The sequence below is a fragment of the Leptodactylus fuscus genome, chromosome 5 (assembly GCF_031893055.1).
Source record: "Leptodactylus fuscus isolate aLepFus1 chromosome 5, aLepFus1.hap2, whole genome shotgun sequence".
Classification (NCBI taxonomy): Eukaryota; Metazoa; Chordata; class Amphibia; order Anura; family Leptodactylidae; genus Leptodactylus; species Leptodactylus fuscus.
In genome coordinates, this window is record NC_134269.1 from 10297519 (window position 1) to 10320143 (window position 22625).

The window sequence follows — 22625 nt, forward strand, 5'->3', positions numbered from 1 at the left end:
GTCTCTGATTACTAGAAGCCCTTGCTGCACGTCAGGCCATAAAGTGAGCCAGGGGGATACTACTGGGTATCGCTATACGGTGCTAATGACTGCATTGTGTGAGGAGTATGGATAATTCCGTGCTGCATTGTATCACCATATCATGAATATGGATGTTATTATATCCGCCGATCCTCTAATCACTCTAATTACCCCTCCAGCCTTACACATGTATTATATCTGCCGCTCACAATTGTCGCTAATTAGCGTGTATTAATTAGATGTACTGCCGCACACAATCCTCCTATTAGCAAATAAGTATTAGTTCATTAGAAGGAGAACAATTGCAGTAGATAGCATTTCCATGTCTGGCTGAATATAACTGCGTATACCGCAGCACTCCATTATAATGTGCCCAGACAGTGCCAACCTCTATATACTGACTACCTGATCTGCATATACTGACTGACTGCTCCTATCTGTATATACTGACCAACTGCTCCTCTCTATATATACTGACTGCAGTCATGGTGCAATGGTGGGGCCCCAAGTTGAACATTTGAGACCCCAGAGTATAATGATCAGAGATCAGGGAAGATACAAACATAAAAAAACACTGTTACTTACCTCTCCTGGGCTCCGGCACACTCCCCGCTGACGTCGGCCATCTTCAATGATGGACCAGACGTCACTTGAGCCGAGCTGTGTCGTGACGCATTATGATGCAGACTCGACACACGTGACGTCTGGGACATCACAAAGTAGGCCCGAAATCCGCCGGATCCCAGGAGAGGTAAGTAACGCTATTTTTAAGGTTCCCTCACCTCCCCTGGGCGTCCGATTATTATACTATGGGGTCTGAAAAGACCCCTGAGCATAATGATAGCGGTGTTTGTGGGGTTGCAGGCCCGCGGCCTTACTCACCGACCCCCTCTCCTAATCTCAGCCGTCTCCGCAGAAGGGGAACCACAGGTGACCGTGAGCAGGAGCGGGGATCACTATGTAAATAGGGCCCATTACCTTACCCCAGCTGCCTATTAAAAAAAAAAAAAATCAGGGGCCCGCTGGGCCCCCTAATGTCCTGGGCCCTGTGGCAGCCACTACTGCTGCAGCTGCCGGAGTTACGTCCCTGACCAAATGCAACTCTCTCTATATACTGCTCTGCATATACTGACAGACTGACGCTCTCTCTGTATATAATGACTGACTGCTCCGCTCTCTCTGTATATACTGACTGATCACTCCGCTCTCTGTATATACTGACTGACTGCTCCGCTCAAAATGTATATACAGTGTTGGCCAAAAGTATTGTCCCCCCTGCAGTTCTGTCAGATAATCCTCGGTGTCCCCTAGATAATGATTACAAGCACAAACTCTTTGGTAATATCTTCATTTATTTTGCTTGCAATGAAAAAACACAAAAGAGAATTAAAAAAAGTCACATCATTGATCATTTTACACAAAACTCCAAAACTGGTGCGGACAGAAGTATTGGCGCCCTCAGCCTAATACTTGGTAGCACAACCTTTAGACACAATAACTGCGCACAACCGCTTCCGCTAACCAGCAATGAGTTTCTTACAAGGCTCTGCTGGAATCTTAGACCCTTCTTCTTTGGCAAACTGCTCCAGGTCCCCCCTGAGATGTGAAGGGGGCCTTCTCCAAACTGCCACCAAGAGATCTCTCCTCCCCCTCCCCCACAGGTGTTCTATGGGATTCAGGGCTGGACTCATTGCTGCCACTTTACAAGTCTCCAGTGCTTTCTCTCACCACCATTTTCTAGTGCTGACCTGAAGTGTGTTTTGGGTCCTTGTCCTGCTGGAAGAGCCCTGACCTCTGAGGGAGACCCCGCTTTCTCACACTGGGCCCTACATGATGCTGCACAATGTGTTGGTCGTCTTCAGACTTCATAATGCCATGCACACGGTCAAGCAGTCCAGTGCCAGAGGCAGCAAAGCAACCCCAAACCATCAGGGACCTCCGCCATGTCTGACTGTAGGGACCGTGTTCTTTTCTTTGAAGGCCTCTTTTTTCCCTGTAAACTCTATGTTGAGGCCTTTTCCTACTTTTGTCTCATCTGACCAGAGAACATTCTTCCAGAACAGTTTTGGCTTTCTCAGGTAAGTTTTGGCAAACTCCAGCCTGGCTTATGTCTGTGGGTAAGAAGTGGGGTCTTCCTGGGTCTCCTACCATACAGTCCCTTTTCATTCAGACGCTGACACTGGATAGTACGGGGTGACACTGCTGTACCCTCGGACTGCAGGGCAGCTTGAACTTGTTTGGATGTTAGTCGCGGTTCTTTGTCCGCCATCCGCACAATCTTGCGTTGAAATCTCTGGTCAATGTTTCTTTTCCGTCCACATCTAGGGAGGTTAGCCACAGCGCCATGGGCTTTACACTTCTTGATGACACTGCGCACGGTAGACACAGGAACATTCAGGTCTTTGGAGATGGACTTGTAGCCTTGAGATTGCTCATGCTTCCTCACAATTTTGCTTCTCAAGTCCTCAGACAGTTCTTTGGTCTTCTTTCTTTTCTCCATGCTTAATGTGGTCACACAAGGACACAGGACAGAGGTGGAGTCAACTTTAATCCATTTCAACTGGCTGCAAGTGTGATTTAGTTATTGCCACCACCTGTTAGGTGCCTCAGGTAAGTAACAGGTGCTGTTAATTACACAAATTAGAGAAGCATCACATGATTTTTCAAACAGTGCCAATACTTTTGTCCATCCCCTTTTTATGTTTGGTGTGGAATTATATCCAATTTGGCTTTTTGACAATTCTTTTTGTGATTTTCCATTGAAGACAAATTAAATGAAGATAATACCAAAGAATTTGTGATTGTAATCATTATCTGGAAGAAAATGAGTATTATATGACAGAATTGCAGGGGTGCCAATACTTTGGCCAACACTGTATTGACTGACTGCTTCGCTCTCTCCGTATATACTGACTGACTGACTGCTCTACTCTCTCTGTATATACTGTATATACTGACACCGCGACACTCTTAGGGCCCGTTCACATGGGCACAGAGGGGGCAAATTATGGCGTGGATAATTTGGCGGAGCCTACTCCAGAGGGGGAAGCCGTGACTATTGGAAGCCACGACAGTCGTGGCAGGCGGATTTTGGCCCGAGAGTAACGTGGCTCCCCACGTCACTCTCGGTGCCAAAATCCGCCCTTCTGCCCCCCATGTGAATGGGGCCTTAGGGCCTTTTAACTCGTAGTGTTGGGGCCATTTGGGGGCCCTTCTCTTTTCAGACCGCACCCCTGTGCACTTTTTTAGGGTGGCATGTTCCCGCTGTTTTTGGCACATGGGGTAAAAGATGATCTTGAGCTTAAAAAAAAAATAAAAAAAAATAAAAAAAATTCTCTCTGTATATACTGGACTGGCCGGCTCTCCGTCTATACACCACACCCCATTCTATAGCCATAGGCATTAATATGGCGCTGCTCCCACTAAACAAGATTCTGGAGGTGTCTGTAGGAATCCAGAAGGACATTAGTGAGATCACAGACTGATAGATGAGAAGACCCGACTCACCATTTCCACTCTATATATCACTGTTAGGGGGGCACTGTGGATATTACTGCTATGGAGGCACTGTGAATAGCACTGTTATAAGATAAGATAATAATCCTATAAGATAAAATAATCCTTTAATAGTCCCACAGTGGGGATATTTCAGTATGTTACAGCAGCATAGTAATACAGATACAGGATAATACACAGTAATATATTACAGGACACACATATGCTGAGAAGAGAAGATATACTAGGAGTCCATAGCAGCTAAGGAACAGAAGAAGGAAGAAGGAAGACTTCATAGTCATAATCATTTAGTTCTCTGTGTGGAGTGTCTTCGCTTGGTCTGATGTAGATTATACAGCCTGGTCGCGGTTGGAAGGAAGGACCTGCGATAGCTCCTTCTCACACTTGGGGTGAAGCAAACGGTCACTTACAGTGCTGCCAAGTCCCACAAGGTCCCATACATGGGGTGGGATTTGTTCTCCCGCATGGAGATCACCACAGACAGAATCCTTCTGTCACCCACCATCTGTACTGGGTCCAAGGGGCTCCCCAGGACAGAGCTGGCCCTTCTAACCAGCCTGTCAAGTCTATTTCTGTCCCTGGTTGATATACTGCTCCCCCAGCAGGCTACACCGAAAAAGATGGCTGAGGCAACCACAGAGTTGAAGAAGGCCCTAAGAAGTGGCCCCTGGACTCCAAAGGCCCTCAGTCTCCTGAGCAGGTAGAGTCTGCTGTGGCCCTTTCTGTGCAGCGCCTCCAGGTGGTCAGCCCAGTCTAGTTTATTATTGAGGAGCCGCCCAGATACTTATAGGTCCTGACTATCTCAATACATGTTCCTTGGATCTCCACCGGGGTCGGAGCACCTCTCCGTTTACTAAAGTCCACCACCATCTCCTTGGTCTTCCCAGCATTAATCCTGAGCTGGTTCTGCTGGCACCATTCAACAAAATCCCGGTGTAAGTCTCTGTATTCCCTATCGTCACCATCAGTGATAAGGCCGACTATAGCAGAGTCATCGGAGTACTTCTGTAAGTAACAGCTGGAGGAGTTGTGCCTAAAGTCAGCAGTGTACAGTGTGAAGAGGAATGGGGCAAGAACTGGACCTTGAGGTGCCCCCGTACTACAGGTCACAGTGTCAGACACACAGTCCTGGGCTCTCACATACTGAGGGCGGGTTGTCAGGTAGTCTAGGATCCAGTAGGACAGGTGATGGTCTAGCTGGTCTCCGCACATTTTAAGAACTCTGGCACTTATCTCATCGGGTCCTCCGGGGGCGCTGTGTATATTACTGCTATGGAGGCACTGTCAGTCGTATTGTTAGGCTAAGTTCACACAGAGCTTTTTGGTCAGGGTTTTGCCATTGTCAAAACTGGACCGGAAAACGCGTGAGAAGTTTCCTGAGGTGTTTTTTGCCATTTGAAGCATTTCCTGATCCGTTTCCGCTTGGGATGTGGTCATGAATTATATTTAATAAAAAACGCCTTGCATTTCCTGATCAGGTTTTTTTTCCCCAAAAAAACGCTTTAGGTTCCGCTTCAGGTTTCTGACCAAAAAAACATGAGCAGGAAAAACCGGCTCAGATTGACTTGCATTGAATGGCCGCCAGCTACCATAGCCTGCTCTGCCGATATGCCTTGCAGGGGTGCCCCAGTCACAGTGTGGGGTCTTGTGGTCAGGACACCATTACTATGTGCCCGACCCAGAGAATGCTGCGAGGCCCAACGTGATGAGCGTCTATGGCAAACTCTGTTATGGGGGAACTGTAGATGGCATTTTATGGGGTTACAATGGCAGACTCTACTAAGGGGGAACTGTAGATGGAACTTTTATGGGGGTACTAAGGTAGACTCTATTATGGGGGAACTGTAGATGGAACTTTTATGGGGGTACTAAGGTAGACTCTATTATGGGGGAACTGTAGATGGAACTTTTATGGGGGTACTAAGGTAGACTCTACTGTGGGGGAACTGTAGATGGAACCTTTATGGGGGTACTAAGGTAGACTCTATTATGGGGGAACTGTAGATGGAACTTTTATGGGGGTACTAAGGTAGACTCTACTGTGGGGGAACTGTAGATGGAACCTTTATGGGGGTACTAAGGTAGACTCTATTATGGGGGAACTGTAGATGGAACTTTTATGGGGGTACTAAGGTAGACTCTATTATGGGGGAACTGTAGATGGAACTTTTATGGGGGTACTAAGGTAGACTCTACTGTGGGGGAACTGTAGATGGAACCTTTATGGGGGTACTAAGGTAGACTCTATTATGGGGGAACTGTAGATGGAACTTTTATGGGGGTACTAAGGTAGACTCTATTATGGGGGAACTGTAGATGGAACTTTTATGGGGGTACAAAGGTAGACTCTATTATGGGGGAACTGTAGATGGAACTTTTATGGGGGTACTAAGGTAGACTCTATTATGGGGGAACTGTAGATGGAACTTTTATGGGGGTACTAAGGTAGACTCTACTGTGGGGGAACTGTAGATGGAACCTTTATGGGGGTACTAAGGTAGACTCTATTATGGGGGAACTGTAGATGGAACTTTTATGGGGGTACTAAGGTAGACTCTATTATGGGGGAACTGTGGACGGCATTTTATGGGGTTACAATGGCAGACTTTGTTATAGCGGAACTGTTGCAAGCTGTATGGCATCATAAGTAGTCTATCAGGTCCACAATGTTTCACAAACTGATAAATGTACCATGACATACTTTTCTGGCCTATGAAGCAATGTAGACAAAATTATGGTTTTCTGGATATGCAAATCAGCCTACAAGTGCATTAGGGGCGGAGTCTAATTTGGCAGATTTGTCTACGGAGAGTTATAAGACAAGCAGAGGCATTTTTATGTTGATCATGGCTAAAGATTCTAGAAAAGAGAAGTAGCACTTGAGGTTGTAGGAAGGCAAATCAGGTCCTGCCCTCTGTGCACTTGCAGGTTGGCTTACATAGCCATTAACCCCTTCCCAACATTCGGGTCTTTAAATATGGCGGTCACTGTGCTGTATGCTACAACAGAGACCCGGTCACTCTGAATGCAGGCCAGGACCAACCCCCCCAAATAAAAGTAGTGGCTTCCGAGACAGGTTCTGTACCTTTATCTTTGTAGGCCAGCTCCCTGTGGTGAGTTCGTGGGAGCCGACCTGTTCCTCTGACAGCTGAGAGCCTTATGAAGGTCCCCAGGCTTGTCACTGCATTATAGCTATTGAGGCTGGTCTATGACTAACCTCAATAGTAATGTTGTATTACAGTCTATGGGACTTGCAATCAAATGAATGCAGGTTAAAGACCCCTGGGGGTCTAAAAAAGTTATGAGTGTCAGAATATGGCGACTTTTAGAAAAAAATTTATTTACTAAGTTTTAATTTTTGTGAAGGGCTAAAATATAAATAATACAAAAGCAAATATTAAGCCCCTATATAGCTCTGAGAACAGAAAAATAAAAAAAAATGTTGGGGTTTGAAAGATGGGGAGTCAAAAAACTCTCATGTGTATGGGATTAGTAGGGTCCCATACACATGAGACAGGACCGGCAGACCATCTAATGTTATCCCAGACAAGCATTTTTGGTTGGACAATCCCATGAATCCAAATTGAGATGTCCTCGGGGGTCCTCAGGGGCAGGGTTTAAGTGATCTGATTGGGGGGCTTTAAATACTGATATGTTATTCCCTTCTCCCTGCTGAATATACAAGCCAAGTGTGCGTGTGTATGAGTCATGTGACCTGGACTTGCTATAGTCTTAAAAGATATGTGTTGGCAATTAATTATTTATTAAAATAATAATTATAGCATTTTTTTAATTGTATTTTTTGACCATGATTATGGGGGCGGCCATCTTGCCTAAGCTTTATCTCTGATCTGTTAACAGCATTTAGTGATCTGCTTTACAGCACAATCGTAGCCATAGACCGCAATAGTCAGAAGGCGACTCGGGGATAGTTTTCTAGAGATGGTCTGTGCAGGGAGGGGGAGGAGATAAGCTGTGACATCATCTATTGCAATGGTGATGTAATGATGGGTCAGTGGTGCTATCTTATATTGTATTTCTGTCTTTAATGTAAATGAGGTGACTGCTGCAAAGAAAAACCCTACAAAATTGGCAAGGGTCAGGTCAGTCTAGTATTAGGCTTAGTGATCAGAAGGAGAATTGCAGTACAAAACATAGACAACTCAAAATAAAAATTCAGTGAGCGCTCCAGGATTCTGTTCTGCTTTAATAATGCAAGCAGGACATTTCTCTCCAAACTTTTCGGGTTTCTGCAGGTAACCGCTTTTAAAGCAGAATGGGTTTCCGTTTTTGGGATCCCCAAGCTGACGCAAAGAACAGAAACTCAAGAGCAGGTGTAAACCTAGCCTTAGTGTAGGTGGTGTATAACTTCACTGTCCCGGGGGAATTTCTAAACTGTATATTACCAATGTCTATAAATAAAAACCAGGACAAATTGTAATGAACAAGAATAACTTTAAGGTAAAAAATAAGAAGTATTAACAGGATTTTTTTGGCAAGGAATAGCCAGATATCTACAAAAAGAGAACCACAGAACCCCCACACTGTATTATCTGTGTATTATCTCCTATCTCTCTCTAGTATAACACTACACTAATCCCCAGAACCCCCCACACTGTATTATCTGTGTATTATCTCCTATCTCTCTCTAGTATAACACTACACTAATCCCCAGAACCCCCACACTGTATTATCTGTGTATTATCTCCTATCTCTCTTTAGTATAACACTACACTAATCCCCAGAACCCCCCACACTGTATTATCTGTGTATTATCTCCTATCTCTCTCTAGTATAACACTACACTAATCCCCAGAACCCCCCACACTGTATTATCTGTGTATTATCTCCTATCTCTCTCTAGTATAACACTACACTAAACCCCAGAACCCCCCACACTGTATTATCTGTGTATTATCTCCTATCTCTCTCTAGTATAACACTACACTAATCCCCAGAACCCCCCACACTGTATTATCTGTGTATTATCTCCTATCTCTCTCTAGTATAACACTACACTAAACCCCAGAACCCCCCACACTGTATTATCTGTGTATTATCTCCTATCTCTCTCTAGTATAACACTACACTAATCCCCAGAACGCCCCACACTGTATTATCTGTGTATTATCTCCTATCTCTCTCTAGTATAACACTACACTAATCCCCAGAACTCCCCACACTGTATTATCTGTGTATTATCTCCTACCTCTCTCTAGTATAACACTACACTAATCCCCAGAACCCCCCACACTGTATTATCTGAGTATTATCTCCTATCTCTCTCTAGTATAACACTACACTAATCCCCAGAACCACCCACACTGTATTATCTGTGTATTATCTCCTATCTCTCTCTAGTATAACACTACACTAATCCCCAGAACCCCCCACACTGTATTATCTGTGTATTATCTCCTATCTCTCTCTAGTATAACACTACACTAATCCCCAGAACCACCCACACTGTATTATCTGTGTATTATCTCCTATCTCTCTCTAGTATAACACTACACTAATCCCCAGAACCCCCCCACACTGTATTATCTGTGTATTATCTCCTATCTCTCTCTAGTATAACACTACACTAATCCCCAGAACCCCCCACACTGTATTATCTGTGTATTATCTCCTATCTCTCTGTCTAGTCCCAACACTGCACTAATCTCCAGAACCCCCCACACTGTATTATCTGTGTATTATCTCCTATCTCTCTCCTAACACTACACTAATCCCCAGAACTCCCCACACTGTATTATCTGTGTATTATCTCCTATCTCTCTCTAGTATAACACTACACTAATCCCCAGAACGCCCCACACTGTATTATCTGTGTATTATCTCCTATCTCTCTCTAGTATAACACTACACTAATCCCCAGAACCCCCCACACTGTATTATCTGTGTATTATCTCCTATCTCTCTCTAGTATAACACTACACTAATCCCCAGAACCCCCCACACTGTATTATCTGTGTATTATCTCCTATCTCTCTCCTAACACTACACTAATCCCCAGAGCCCCCCACACTGTATTATCTGTGTATTATCTCCTATCTCTCTCCTAACACTACACTAATCCCCAGAGCCCCCCACACTGTATTATCTGTGTATTATCTCCTATCTCTCTCTAGTATAACACTACACTAATCCCCAGAACCCCCCACACTGTATTATCTGTGCATTATCTCCTATCTCTCTCTAGTATAACACTACACTAATCCCCAGAACCTCCCACACTGTATTATCTGTGTATTATCTCCTATCTCTCTCTAGTATAACACTACACTAATCCCCAGAACCCCCCACACTGTATTATCTGTGCATTATCTCCTATCTCTCTCTAGTATAACACTACACTAATCCCCAGAACCCCCCACACTGTATTATCTGTGCATTATCTCCTATCTCTCTCTAGTATAACACTACACTAATCCCCAGAACCTCCCACACTGTATTATCTGTGTATTATCTCCTATCTCTCTCTAGTATAACACTACACTAATCCCCAGAACCCCCCACACTGTATTATCTGTGCATTATCTCCTATCTCTCTCTAGTATAACACTACACTAATCCCCAGAACCCCCCACACTGTATTATCTGTGTATTATCTCCTATCTCTCTCCTAACACTACACTAATCCCCAGAGCCCCCCACACTGTATTATCTGTGTATTATCTCCTATCTCTCTCTAGTATAACACTACACTAATCCCCAGAACCCCCCACACTGTATTATCTGTGCATTATCTCCTATCTCTCTCTAGTATAACACTACACTAATCCCCAGAACCCCCACACTGTATTATCTGTGTATTATCTCCTATCTCTCTCTAGTATAACACTACACTAATCCCCAGAACCCCCCACACTGTATTATCTGTGTATTATCTCCTATCTCTCTGTCTAGTCCCAACACTGCACTAATCTCCAGAACCCCCCACACTGTATTATCTGTGTATTATCTCCTATCTCTCTCCTAACACTACACTAATCCCCAGAACTCCCCACACTGTATTATCTGTGTATTATCTCCTATCTCTCTCTAGTATAACACTACACTAATCCCCAGAACGCCCCACACTGTATTATCTGTGTATTATCTCCTATCTCTCTCTAGTATAACACTACACTAATCCCCAGAACCCCCCACACTGTATTATCTGTGCATTATCTCCTATCTCTCTCTAGTATAACACTACACTAATCCCCAGAACCTCCCACACTGTATTATCTGTGTATTATCTCCTATCTCTCTCCTAACACTACACTAATCCCCAGAGCCCCCCACACTGTATTATCTGTGTATTATCTCCTATCTCTCTCCTAACACTACACTAATCCCCAGAGCCCCCCACACTGTATTATCTGTGTATTATCTCCTATCTCTCTCTAGTATAACACTACACTAATCCCCAGAACCCCCCACACTGTATTATCTGTGCATTATCTCCTATCTCTCTCTAGTATAACACTACACTAATCCCCAGAACCTCCCACACTGTATTATCTGTGTATTATCTCCTATCTCTCTCTAGTATAACACTACACTAATCCCCAGAACCCCCCACACTGTATTATCTGTGCATTATCTCCTATCTCTCTCTAGTATAACACTACACTAATCCCCAGAACCCCCCACACTGTATTATCTGTGCATTATCTCCTATCTCTCTCTAGTATAACACTACACTAATCCCCAGAACCTCCCACACTGTATTATCTGTGTATTATCTCCTATCTCTCTCTAGTATAACACTACACTAATCCCCAGAACCCCCCACACTGTATTATCTGTGCATTATCTCCTATCTCTCTCTAGTATAACACTACACTAATCCCCAGAACCCCCCACACTGTATTATCTGTGTATTATCTCCTATCTCTCTCCTAACACTACACTAATCCCCAGAGCCCCCCACACTGTATTATCTGTGTATTATCTCCTATCTCTCTCTAGTATAACACTACACTAATCCCCAGAACCCCCCACACTGTATTATCTGTGCATTATCTCCTATCTCTCTCTAGTATAACACTACACTAATCCCCAGAACCCCCACACTGTATTATCTGTGTATTATCTCCTATCTCTCTCTAGTATAACACTACACTAATCCCCAGAACCCCCCACACTGTATTATCTGTGTATTATCTCCTATCTCTCTCTAGTATAACACTACACTAATCCCCAGAACCCCCAAACTGTATTATCTGTGTATTATCTCCTATCTCTCTCTAGTATAACACTACACTAATCCCCAGAACCCCCCACACTGTATTATCTGTGTATTATCTCCTATCTCTCTCTAGTATAACACTACACTAATCCCCAGAACCCCCCACACTGTATTATCTGTGTATTATCTCCTATCTCTCTCTAGTATAACACTACACTAATCCTCAGAACCCCCCCCCACTGTATTATCTGTGTATTATCTCCTATCTCTCTCTAGTATAACACTACACTAATCCCCAGAACCCCCCACACTGTATTATCTGTGTATTATCTCCTATCTCTCTCCTAACACTACACTAATCCCCAGAACCCCCCACACTGTATTATCTGTGTATGATCTCCTATCTCTCTCTAGTATAACACTACACTAATCCCCAGAACCACCCACACTGTATTATCTGTGTATTATCTCCTATCTCTCTCTAGTATAACACTACACTAATCCCCAGAACCCCCCACACTGTATTATCTGTGTATTATCTCCTATCTCTCTCTAGTATAACACTACACTAATCCCCAGAACCCCCCACACTGTATTATCTGTGTATTATCTCCTATCTCTCTCTAGTATAACACTACACTAATCCCCAGAGCCCCCCCCCACACTGTATTATCTGTGTATTATCTCCTATCTCTCTAGTATAACACTACACTAATCCCCAGAACCCCCCACACTGTATTATCTGTGTATTATCTCCTTCTATCTCTGTCCCCTGTCAAGGGGGATCTGTTTGCAAGGTATTATGGGTGAGCCCGGCTGGTCTCTGCGGCCATGTGATCCCTTTCTACCTTTCACAAAACACTCAGATTCACTTAATCTGGTCGTTTCCAAAAGTACGATGCTAAAAAACACCGAGCTACACAAACCATTCCAACCATCTCTAATCATAAGTGTAACAGATCGGATACACATCTCAACCGGCAGTATTAACCATAATATGCTTAGATACACAGCTCAGCAGACAGTATCACACATGGCAAGATTAGAGACACAGCTCAGTAGCCAGTATGTCACATGATGGGATTAGATACAGCTCAGCAGCCAGTATCACATATAATAGTATTAGATACACCGCTCAGCAGACAGAATCACACATGATCGGATTAGATACACCGCTCAGCAGCCAGTATCACACAGGATCGGATTAGATACACTGCTCAGCAGCCAGTATCACACATGACAGGCTGAGATACGTCAGTTCTGCTTCGGCAGGCAGTATCACACATGGTGGGTGTAATTTCCCAGCTCAGAATACAGTATCACACATAACAGGCTTAGATCCATCACCTCTGCCCCTGCAGACAGTACCGGCTTAGATACACCTGCAGTATCTAGGCTGTGATGGAGCTCTCTGTCCTTCCTCTTCCCAAGCTTCGCCTCTCTCCCCCTCTCCCAGCAGTGTGGGCTGCGTCACCAGCAGTATGGTGCCAATTTTTGTGTGCCAGCGTTCCCACATCTCTGCCCATCAGCAGATGCCAGGTGTGTGGGTGAAATGCCCCCCTCCTAAATAAAATATTGAGTTGTCAGCACAGTCCACTGCTTATAAGTCTACAGAGGCCATTATAAGGCGCAGTTTACACGCAGCAGCGATTGGCAATAAGTGATCATAATAAGCCGTGAGCGAAATGATCACAGGACGATTATGAGGACGGACGCTGGGAGAAGATGTGCCATGCTGGAGGCCAGGCCCAGACCAGATGTTACCACGTCCTCCCCCATCCTGCCTCTTGTCGTGTTCCTTTGTCCTATCTCTTGACTGGACTAGTCCATTGTGCATAACAATAGTGGGGGGGAAGGTGGAGAGGGGTGAGGGGACACTTGTGTTCTACTACAATAGGACCCTCCATCCCGCAGCCCCCCACCAGGTAATAGCCCCATTATTTGTAGCTCTTGGTCCTCACTCCCCTCCCCCATAAAGCACTGAGGAACAATGAAAACTTCTGCAGTTTTCTAATAGACATCTCCGGAGATAAGAATATCCAGCGGCTGACCGAGTCCTGCTCACACAGCTGAGGGTTTGCTGCAGTGTATACTATGTACTGCCTCGAATCTTCTCTCCTAACTGGACACTTGTGCTGGGGAACCTGAACCACGGAGAGCCAGGCCGCTAAAACAGCGCTTGCGCGCAGACCCGTGGACGCCATATTATGGGCTCTGCTGGGGGTCCGTCAGGTTTCAGTTGTTTTTATATTGAAACCAGCAGAGGGATAATGCTCAGTGCACACAGAGTTTTCGTTGGTGCTGATTTTGACGCTGAATCCGCCTCAAAATCAGCCTTCAAAAAAAAGCCTCCCACTAGAACTCTAGGCTGATTTTGAGGCGGATTCAGCGTCAAAAAAACTCCGGGTGCTTTGACCCTCAGGGTAAGTTCACACATAGTTTTTGGATTGGAACCTGAGGCAGCCTCCGCCTCAGGTTTCCGATCCAAAAGCCGGGTCCCCACTACTGAAAACCGGTGCACTGCACAGTCATCCAGCCGCGTGCTCCGCTCCGGGTCAGGCCCAATGAATGGGTCTAGCACGGAGGAGGGAGGAGTGTCTGCAGGCCGAATCACGAGGCAATACAGCCTGAAAAATGAGCAGCCGGGAAAAGCTTCCATTGATTACGGCCTCAAAACCCTGACCAAAAAAACCTGTGTGAACTTACCCTAAGTCCTCCGTGCAGAACTTTACTCTCCACTGATTTTTGGCGGTTTTTTTTTTTTTTTTTGGAAGCTCAAAGACCCCCTGTGAGGTCTAAGGAAGCCCCTAGAAACCTAGGGGTGCAGTATCAGTCCTGTCATTAGGGCACTGAGGATGTGACTGTTATGGGGGCACTGTGGATGTCACTGTTATGGGGACACTGTGGCTGTCACTGTTATGGGGGCACTGTGGATGTGACTGTTATGGAGCACTGTGGATGTCACTGTTATGGGGCACTGTGGCTGTCACTGTTATGGGGGCACTGTGGATGTCACTGTTATGGAGCACTGTGGATGTCACTGTTATGGGGGCACTGTGGATGTCACTGTTATGGGGGCACTGTGGATGTCGCTGTTATGGGGCACTGTGGATGTCACTGTTATGGGGGCACTGTGGATGTTACTGTTATGGGGGCACTGTGGATGTCACTGTTATGGGGGCACTGTGGATGTCGCTGTTATGGAGCACTGTGGATGTCACTGTTATGGGGCACTGTGGATGTCACTGTTATGGAGCACTGTGGATGTTACTGTTATGGGGCACTGTGGATGTCACTGTTATGGAGCACTGTGGATGTCGCTGTTATGGAGCACTGTGGATGTTACTGTTATGGGGGCACTGTGGATGTCACTGTTATGGGGGCACTGTGGATGTCACTGTTATGGGGCACTGTGGATGTCACTGTTATGGGGCACTGTGGATGTCACTGTTATGGGGACACTGTGGCTGTCACTGTTATGGGGGCACTGTGGATGTGACTGTTATGGAGCACTGTGGATGTCACTGTTATGGAGCACTGTGGATGTTACTGTTATGGGGCACTGTGGATGTCACTGTTATGGAGCACTGTGGATGTCGCTGTTATGGAGCACTGTGGATGTTACTGTTATGGGGGCACTGTGGATGTCACTGTTATGGGGGCACTGTGGATGTCACTGTTATGGGGCACTGTGGATGTCACTGTTATGGGGCACTGTGGATGTCACTGTTATGGGGACACTGTGGCTGTCACTGTTATGGGGGCACTGTGGATGTGACTGTTATGGAGCACTGTGGATGTCACTGTTATGGAGCACTGTGGCTGTCACTGTTATGGGGGCACTGTGGCTGTCACTGTTATGGGGGCACTGTGGATGTCACTGTTATGGGGGCACTGTGGATGTCACTGTTATGGGGACACTGTGGATGTCACTGTTATGGGGCACTGTGGATGTCACTGTTATGGGGGCACTGTGGAGGTCGCTGTTATGGAGCACTGTGGATGTCACTGTTATGGAGCACTGTGGATGTCACTGTTATGGGGGTACTGTGGATGTCACTGTTATGGGGCACTGTGGATGTCACTGTTATGGAGCACTGTGGCTGTCACTGTTATGGGGCACTGTGGCTGTCACTGTTATGGGGGCACTGTGGCTGTCACTGTTATGGGGGCACTGTGGATGTCACTGTTATGGGGGCACTGTGGATGTCACTGTTATGGGGCACTGTGGATGTCACTGTTATGGAGCACTGTGGATGTTACTGTTATGGGGCACTGTGGATGTCACTGTTATGGAGCACTGTGGATGTCACTGTTATGGGGGCACTGTGGATGTCACTGTTATGGGGCACTGTGGATGTCACTGTTATGGGGCACTGTGGATGTCACTGTTATGGGGACACTGTGGCTGTCACTGTTATGGGGGCACTGTGGATGTGACTGTTATGGAGCACTGTGGATGTCACTGTTATGGAGCACTGTGGCTGTCACTGTTATGGGGGCACTGTGGCTGTCACTGTTATGGGGGCACTGTGGATGTCACTGTTATGGGGGCACTGTGGATGTCACTGTTATGGGGCACTGTGGATGTCACTGTTATGGGGGCACTGTGGAGGTCGCTGTTATGGAGCACTGTGGATGTCACTGTTATGGAGCACTGTGGATGTCACTGTTATGGGGGTACTGTGGATGTCACTGTTATGGGGCACTGTGGATGTCACTGTTATGGAGCACTGTGGCTGTCGCTGTTATGGGGCACTGTGGATGTCACTGTTATGGAGCACTGTGGATGTTACTGTTATGGGGCACTGTGGATGTCACTGTTATGGAGCACTGTGGATGTCACTGTTATGGGGGCACTGTGGATGTTACTGTTATGGGGGCACTGTGGACATGACTGTTATGGGGCACTGTGGATGTCACTGTTATGGGGCACTGTGGATGTCACTGTTATGGGGGCACTGTGGATGTCACTGTTATGGAGCACTGTGGATGTCACTGTTATGGGGGCACTGTGGCTGTCGCTGTTATGGGACACTGTGGATGTCACTGTTATGGGGGCACTGTGGATGTCGCTGTTATGGGGACATTGTGGCTGTCACTGTTATGGGGACACTGTGGCTGTCACTGTTATGGGGGCACTGTGGATGTCGCTGTTATGGGGACACTGTGGCTGTCACTGTTATGGGGGCACTGTGGATGTCACTGTTATGGACCACTGTGGACATGACTGTTATGGGAGCACTGTGGATGTCACTGTTATGGGGCACTTGGGATGTCGCTGTTATGGGGACACTGTGGATGTCGCTGTTATGGAGCACTGTGACTGTCGCTGTTATGGGACACTGTGGATGTCACTGTTATGGGGACACTGTGGCTGTCACTGTTAGGGGGGCACTGTGGATGTCACTGTTATGGGGCACTGTGGATGTCACTGTTATGGGGGCACTGTGGATGTCACTGTTATGGGGCACTGTGGATGTCACTGTTATGGAGCACTGTGGATGTCACTGTTATGGAGCACTGTGGGTGTCACTGTTATGGGGACACTGTGGCTGTCACTGTTATGGGGGCACTGTGGATGTCACTGTTATGGGGGCACTGTGGATGTCACTGTTATGGGGGCACTGTGGATGTCGCTGTTATGGAGCACTGTGGATGTCACTGTTATGGGGGCACTGTGGATGTCACTGTTATGGGGCACTGTGGATGTCACTGTTATGGAGCACTGTGGCTGTCGCTGTTATGGGGCACTGTGGATGTCACTGTTATGGAGCACTGTGGATGTTACTGTTATGGGGCACTGTGGATGTCACTGTTATGGAGCACTGTGGATGTCACTGTTATGGAGCACTGTGGATGTTACTGTTATGGGGGCACTGTGGATGTCACTGTTATGGGGGCACTGTGGATGTCACTGTTATGGGGGCACTGTGGATGTCACTGTTATGGGGGCACTGTGGATGTCACTGTTATGGAGCACTGTGGCTGTCGCTGTTATGGGACACTGTGGATGTCACTGTTATGGGGGCACTGTGAATGTCGCTGTTATGGGGACATTGTGGCTGTCACTGTTATGGGGACACTGTGGCTGTCATTGTTATGGGGGCACTGTGGATGTCACTGTTATGGACCACTGTGGACATGACTGTTATGGGAGCACTGTGGATGTCACTGTTATGGGGCACTTGGGATGTCGCTGTTATGGGGACACTGTGGATGTCGCTGTTATGGAGCACTGTGGCTGTCGCTGTTATGGGACACTGTGGATGTCACTGTTATGGGGACACTGTGGCTGTCACTGTTATCGGGGCACTGTGGATGTCACTGTTATGGGGCACTGTGGATGTCACTGTTATGGGGCACTGTGGATGTCACTGTTATGGGGGCACTGTGGATGTCACTGTTATGGGGCACTGTGGATGTCACTGTTATGGGGGCACTGTGGATGTCACTGTTATGGAGCACTGTGGCTGTCGCTGTTATGGGACACTGTGGATGTCACTGTTATGGACCACTGTGGATGTCACTGTTATGGAGCACTGTGGCTGTAGCTGTTATGGGGGCACTGTGGATGTCGCTGTTATGGGGACATTGTGGCTGTCACTGTTATGGGGACACTGTGGCTGTCACTGTTAGGGGGCACTGTGGATGTCACTGTTATGGAGCACTGTGGATGTCGCTGTTATGGGGCACTGTGGATGTCACTGTTTTGGACCACTGTGGACATGACTGTTATGGGAGCACTGTGGATGTCACTGTTATGGGGCACTTGGGATGTCGCTGTTATGGGTACACTGTGGATGTCGCTGTTATGGAGCACTGTGGCTGTCGCTGTTATGGGACACTGTGGATGTCACTGTTATGGGGACACTGTGGCTGTCACTGTTATGGGGGCACTGTGGATGTCACTGTTATGGGGCATTGTGGATGTCACTGTTATGGGGCACTGTGGATGTCACTGTTATGGACCACTGTGGATGTCACTGTTATGGGGCACTGCGGATGTCACTGTTATGGGGGCACTGTGGATGTCACTGTTATGGGGCACTGTGGATGTCACTGTTATGGAGCACTGTGGATATTACTGTTATGGGGGCACTGTGGATGTCACTGTTATGGGGCACTGTGGATGTCACTGTTATGGGGCACTGTGGATGTCACTGTTATGGGGCACTGTGGATGTCACTGTTATGGAGCACTGTGGATATTACTGTTATGGGGGCACTGTGGATGTCGCTGTTATGGGGGCACTGTGGATGTCACTGTTATGGGGCACTGTGGATGTCGCTGTTATGGGGCACTGTGGTTGTCACTGTTATGGGGCACTGTGGATGTCGCTGTTATGGGGGCACTGTGGATGTCACTGTTATGGGGCACTGTGGATGTCACTGTTATGGGGCACTGTGGATGTCACTGTTATGGAGCACTGTGGATATTACTGTTATGGGGCACTGTGGCTGTCACTGTTATGGAGCACTGTGGATGTCACTGTTATGGGGCACTGTGGATGTCGCTGTTATGGGGCACTGTGGATGTCACTGTTATGGGGCACTGTGGATGTCACTGTTATGGGGCACTGTGGCTGTCACTGTTATGGAGCACTGTGGATGTCGCTGTTATGGGGAACTGTGGATGTCACTGTTATGGGGCACTGTGGATGTCACTGTTATGGGGGCACTGCGGATGTCGCTGTTATGGGGCACTGTGGATGTCACTGTTATGGGGCACTGTGGATGTCACTGTTATGGGAGCACTGTGGATGTCACTGTTATGGAGCACTGTGGATGTCACTGTTATGGGGCACTGTGGATGTCACTGTTATGGGAGCACTGTGGATGTCACTGTTATGGAGCACTGTGGTTGTCACTGTTATGGGGCACTGTGGATATCACTGTTATGGAGCACTGTGGATGTCACTGTTATGGGGGCACTGTAGATGTCACTGTTATGGGGGCACTGTGGATGTCACTGTTATGGGGGCACTGTAGATGTCACTGTTATGGGGGCACTGTGGATGTCACTGTTATGGGGGCACTGTGGTTGTCACTGTTATGGGGCACTGTGGATATCACTGTTATGGAGCACTGTGGATATCACTGTTATGGAGCAGTGTGGATATCACTGTTATGGAGCACTGCACTGTGGATGTCACTGTTATGGGGGCACTGTGGATGTCACTGTTATGGTGGACACTTTGCCTGTTAGTTACTTCGGAGTCACTCTCAGCATTTTACATCAAGAAGGTGAATGCAGATTTATGGACAAGAACATGTTTTATCACTTCTACCTGTATAATAGTGTGGGAAAGCTGGGTTACAGACCATGAGTTGTCAGACGTGTCACCCATCTATCTATTGTCATTGAGTATACGCAGTATATAGTGACCCCTGACCTCTCCTCCTCTCTCCTCCAGGTTTCAGGATGCTGAGGGATACGTCTTATACCCACAGATCGGGGACCGGTTGGACTTGTTGTGTCCTCGCTCGGAGCCTCGGGGTCCCTTTTCCTCATCCCCCTATGAATATTATAAGCTTTACTTGGTGGGCACAGAAGAAGAGGTGTTAACATGTTCAGTCCTGCGCACGCCCAACCTCCTCCTCACCTGTGATCGCCCCGGGCAAGACCTCCGCTTTACCATCAAATTCCAGGAGTACAGCCCCAACCTGTGGGGTCACGAGTTCAAATCCCACCGGGACTACTTCATCATCGGTAAGCTCGTGATTGAGGTTCATTTTTCCTGAGTTGGTAGAAAACAGGGGCAAGGGGGGACTTTTTAACCTACAAGCAGGTTCCAGGTAAACTAATACTATGCTATGCCTAATACAGGGGTCAGGGTATGACACAGGGCTCCGCCCCCTTAGGCCCTGCACTAGGCATAAGACGACAGACCTCATGTCATGGTTTCAACACACTGATTCAAGGAAACGCCCAGTTCTTACAGGGTTAAATAGCTATGGTTTGGTTCCATAATTGTTACAAATTGGGAGGGGGCGCTGTTGCATTGATGTCTATGGAAGTGTATTCAATGTAAAAGGTGAGAAGTGGTATTGCAACTTCCAGTGGTAACCCGCACTAAGTTTTCAGATGTCAGCCGCCCCTAGAAACAGCAATCCCGTGGTTTAATCAGAAGAACTTAGTCTCTAGCATTAGATATTTTAGGAGATTTAAGGATCATAGGAATTGATACCACCCCTTTAAGTTACTGGATGGCAGAGGTAAGGAACCAGATCAATGCTGATGGTCGACATGGCAGGAACTGAAGTGAATGGGAGTGAACCCGTAGACAGGTGTGGTGCTGTTTTTGTAACCCCTTTAATAAAAAGTGCCAGCAAAAGCCTATGGGTTCCTGCCATGTAATCCTGAACGTCCCCTTTAGTAGACCCTCTCAATGGGCCCCTGGTGACAGGTGGACACATTTCTAGTTGGCCTTGTCCCATGTTTCCCAAATAAGTGATCAGCGCTCCTTTCACTTCTATGGGACTTTTGGAGCACTGCAGTCAGGAAGCTCCATCAGTTCTATGGCAGAGCATCAATATTAATATTTCACTGGTAAATTTGAAGTATTTAAGTCTCTCCCCGGGGCGGCCCACACACAAGGTGGAAACGTCCAATTTTGTGAACCATTCAGACCTCTCGGACCCCAGTGATCAAACACTTATCCCTTATCTAGGGCAGTGATGGCGAACCTTATAGAGACCGAGTGCCCAAACTGCAACCCAAAACCCACTAATTTATCACAAAGTGCTAACACGGCAATTTAACCTTAATAATGTGCGGATCCACAATTGCACACAATTACAGACCTACAAAATATGGTCATATGAATGGGGCTTTATAGAGCTTTCTGCTCCACTGTGACCCCTTCACAGTCCAATCTGCTTCACAGTGACCCACACACAGTATAATCTGCTCCACAGTGGCCCCTACACAGTATAATCTGCTGCACAGTGGCCCCCACAGTATAATCTGCTCCACTGTGACCCCTTCACAGTCCAATCTGCTTCACAGTGACCCACACACAGTATAATCTGCTCCACAGTGGCCCCTACACAGTATAATCTGCTGCACAGTGGCCCCCACAGTATAATCTGCTGCACAGTGGCCCCCACAGTATAATCTGCTGCACAGTGACCCCCACAGTATAATCTGCTGCACAGTGGCCTCCACACAGTATAATCTGCTTCACAGTGACCCCCACACAGTATAATCTGCTGCACAGTGGCCTCCACACAGTATAATCTGCTGCAAAGTGGCCCCCCAGAGTATAATCTGCTGCACAATGGCCCCCACAGTATAATCTGCTGCGCAGTGGCCTCCACACAGTATAATCTGCTTCACAGTGACCCCCACACAGTATAATCTGCTGCAAAGTGGCCCCCATACAGTATAATCTGCTTCACAGTGGCCCACACACAGTATAATCTACTCCAAAGTGACCCCCACACAGTATAATCTGCTCCACAGTGGTCCCCACACAGTATAATCTGCTCCACAGTGGCCCACACACAGTATAATCTGCTTCACAGTGACCCACACACAGTACAATCTGCTGCATAGTGGCCCCCACACAGTATAATCTGCTCCACAGTGGTCCCCACACAGTATAATCTGCGCCACAGTGGCCCCCACACAGTATAATCTGCGCCACAGTGGTCCCTACACAGTATAATTTGCTTCACAGTGACCCACATATAGTATAATCTGCTCCACAGTGGCCCCCACATGGTATAATCTGCTCCATTGTGGCCTTCCACACAGTATAATCTGCTGCAAAGTGGCCCCCATACAGTATAATCTGCTGCACAGTGGTCCCTACACAGTATAATTTGCTTCACAGTGACCCACATATAGTATAATCTGCTCCACAGTGGCCCCCACATGGTATAATCTGCTCCATTGTGGC

The 22625-nt window shown here is 46.9% G+C and overlaps 1 protein-coding gene across 1 annotated transcript in view; it reads left to right on the plus strand.

The window, feature by feature from the left end:
• Positions 1 to 22625, plus strand: part of EFNB3 (ephrin B3) — a 58167-nt gene that overhangs the window by 21247 nt on the left and 14295 nt on the right. The window contains exon 2 of the mRNA XM_075272428.1: positions 20136 to 20431. Coding sequence (XP_075128529.1) covers positions 20136 to 20431 — 296 coding nt within the window. The remainder of the gene's footprint in view (positions 1 to 20135; positions 20432 to 22625) is intronic.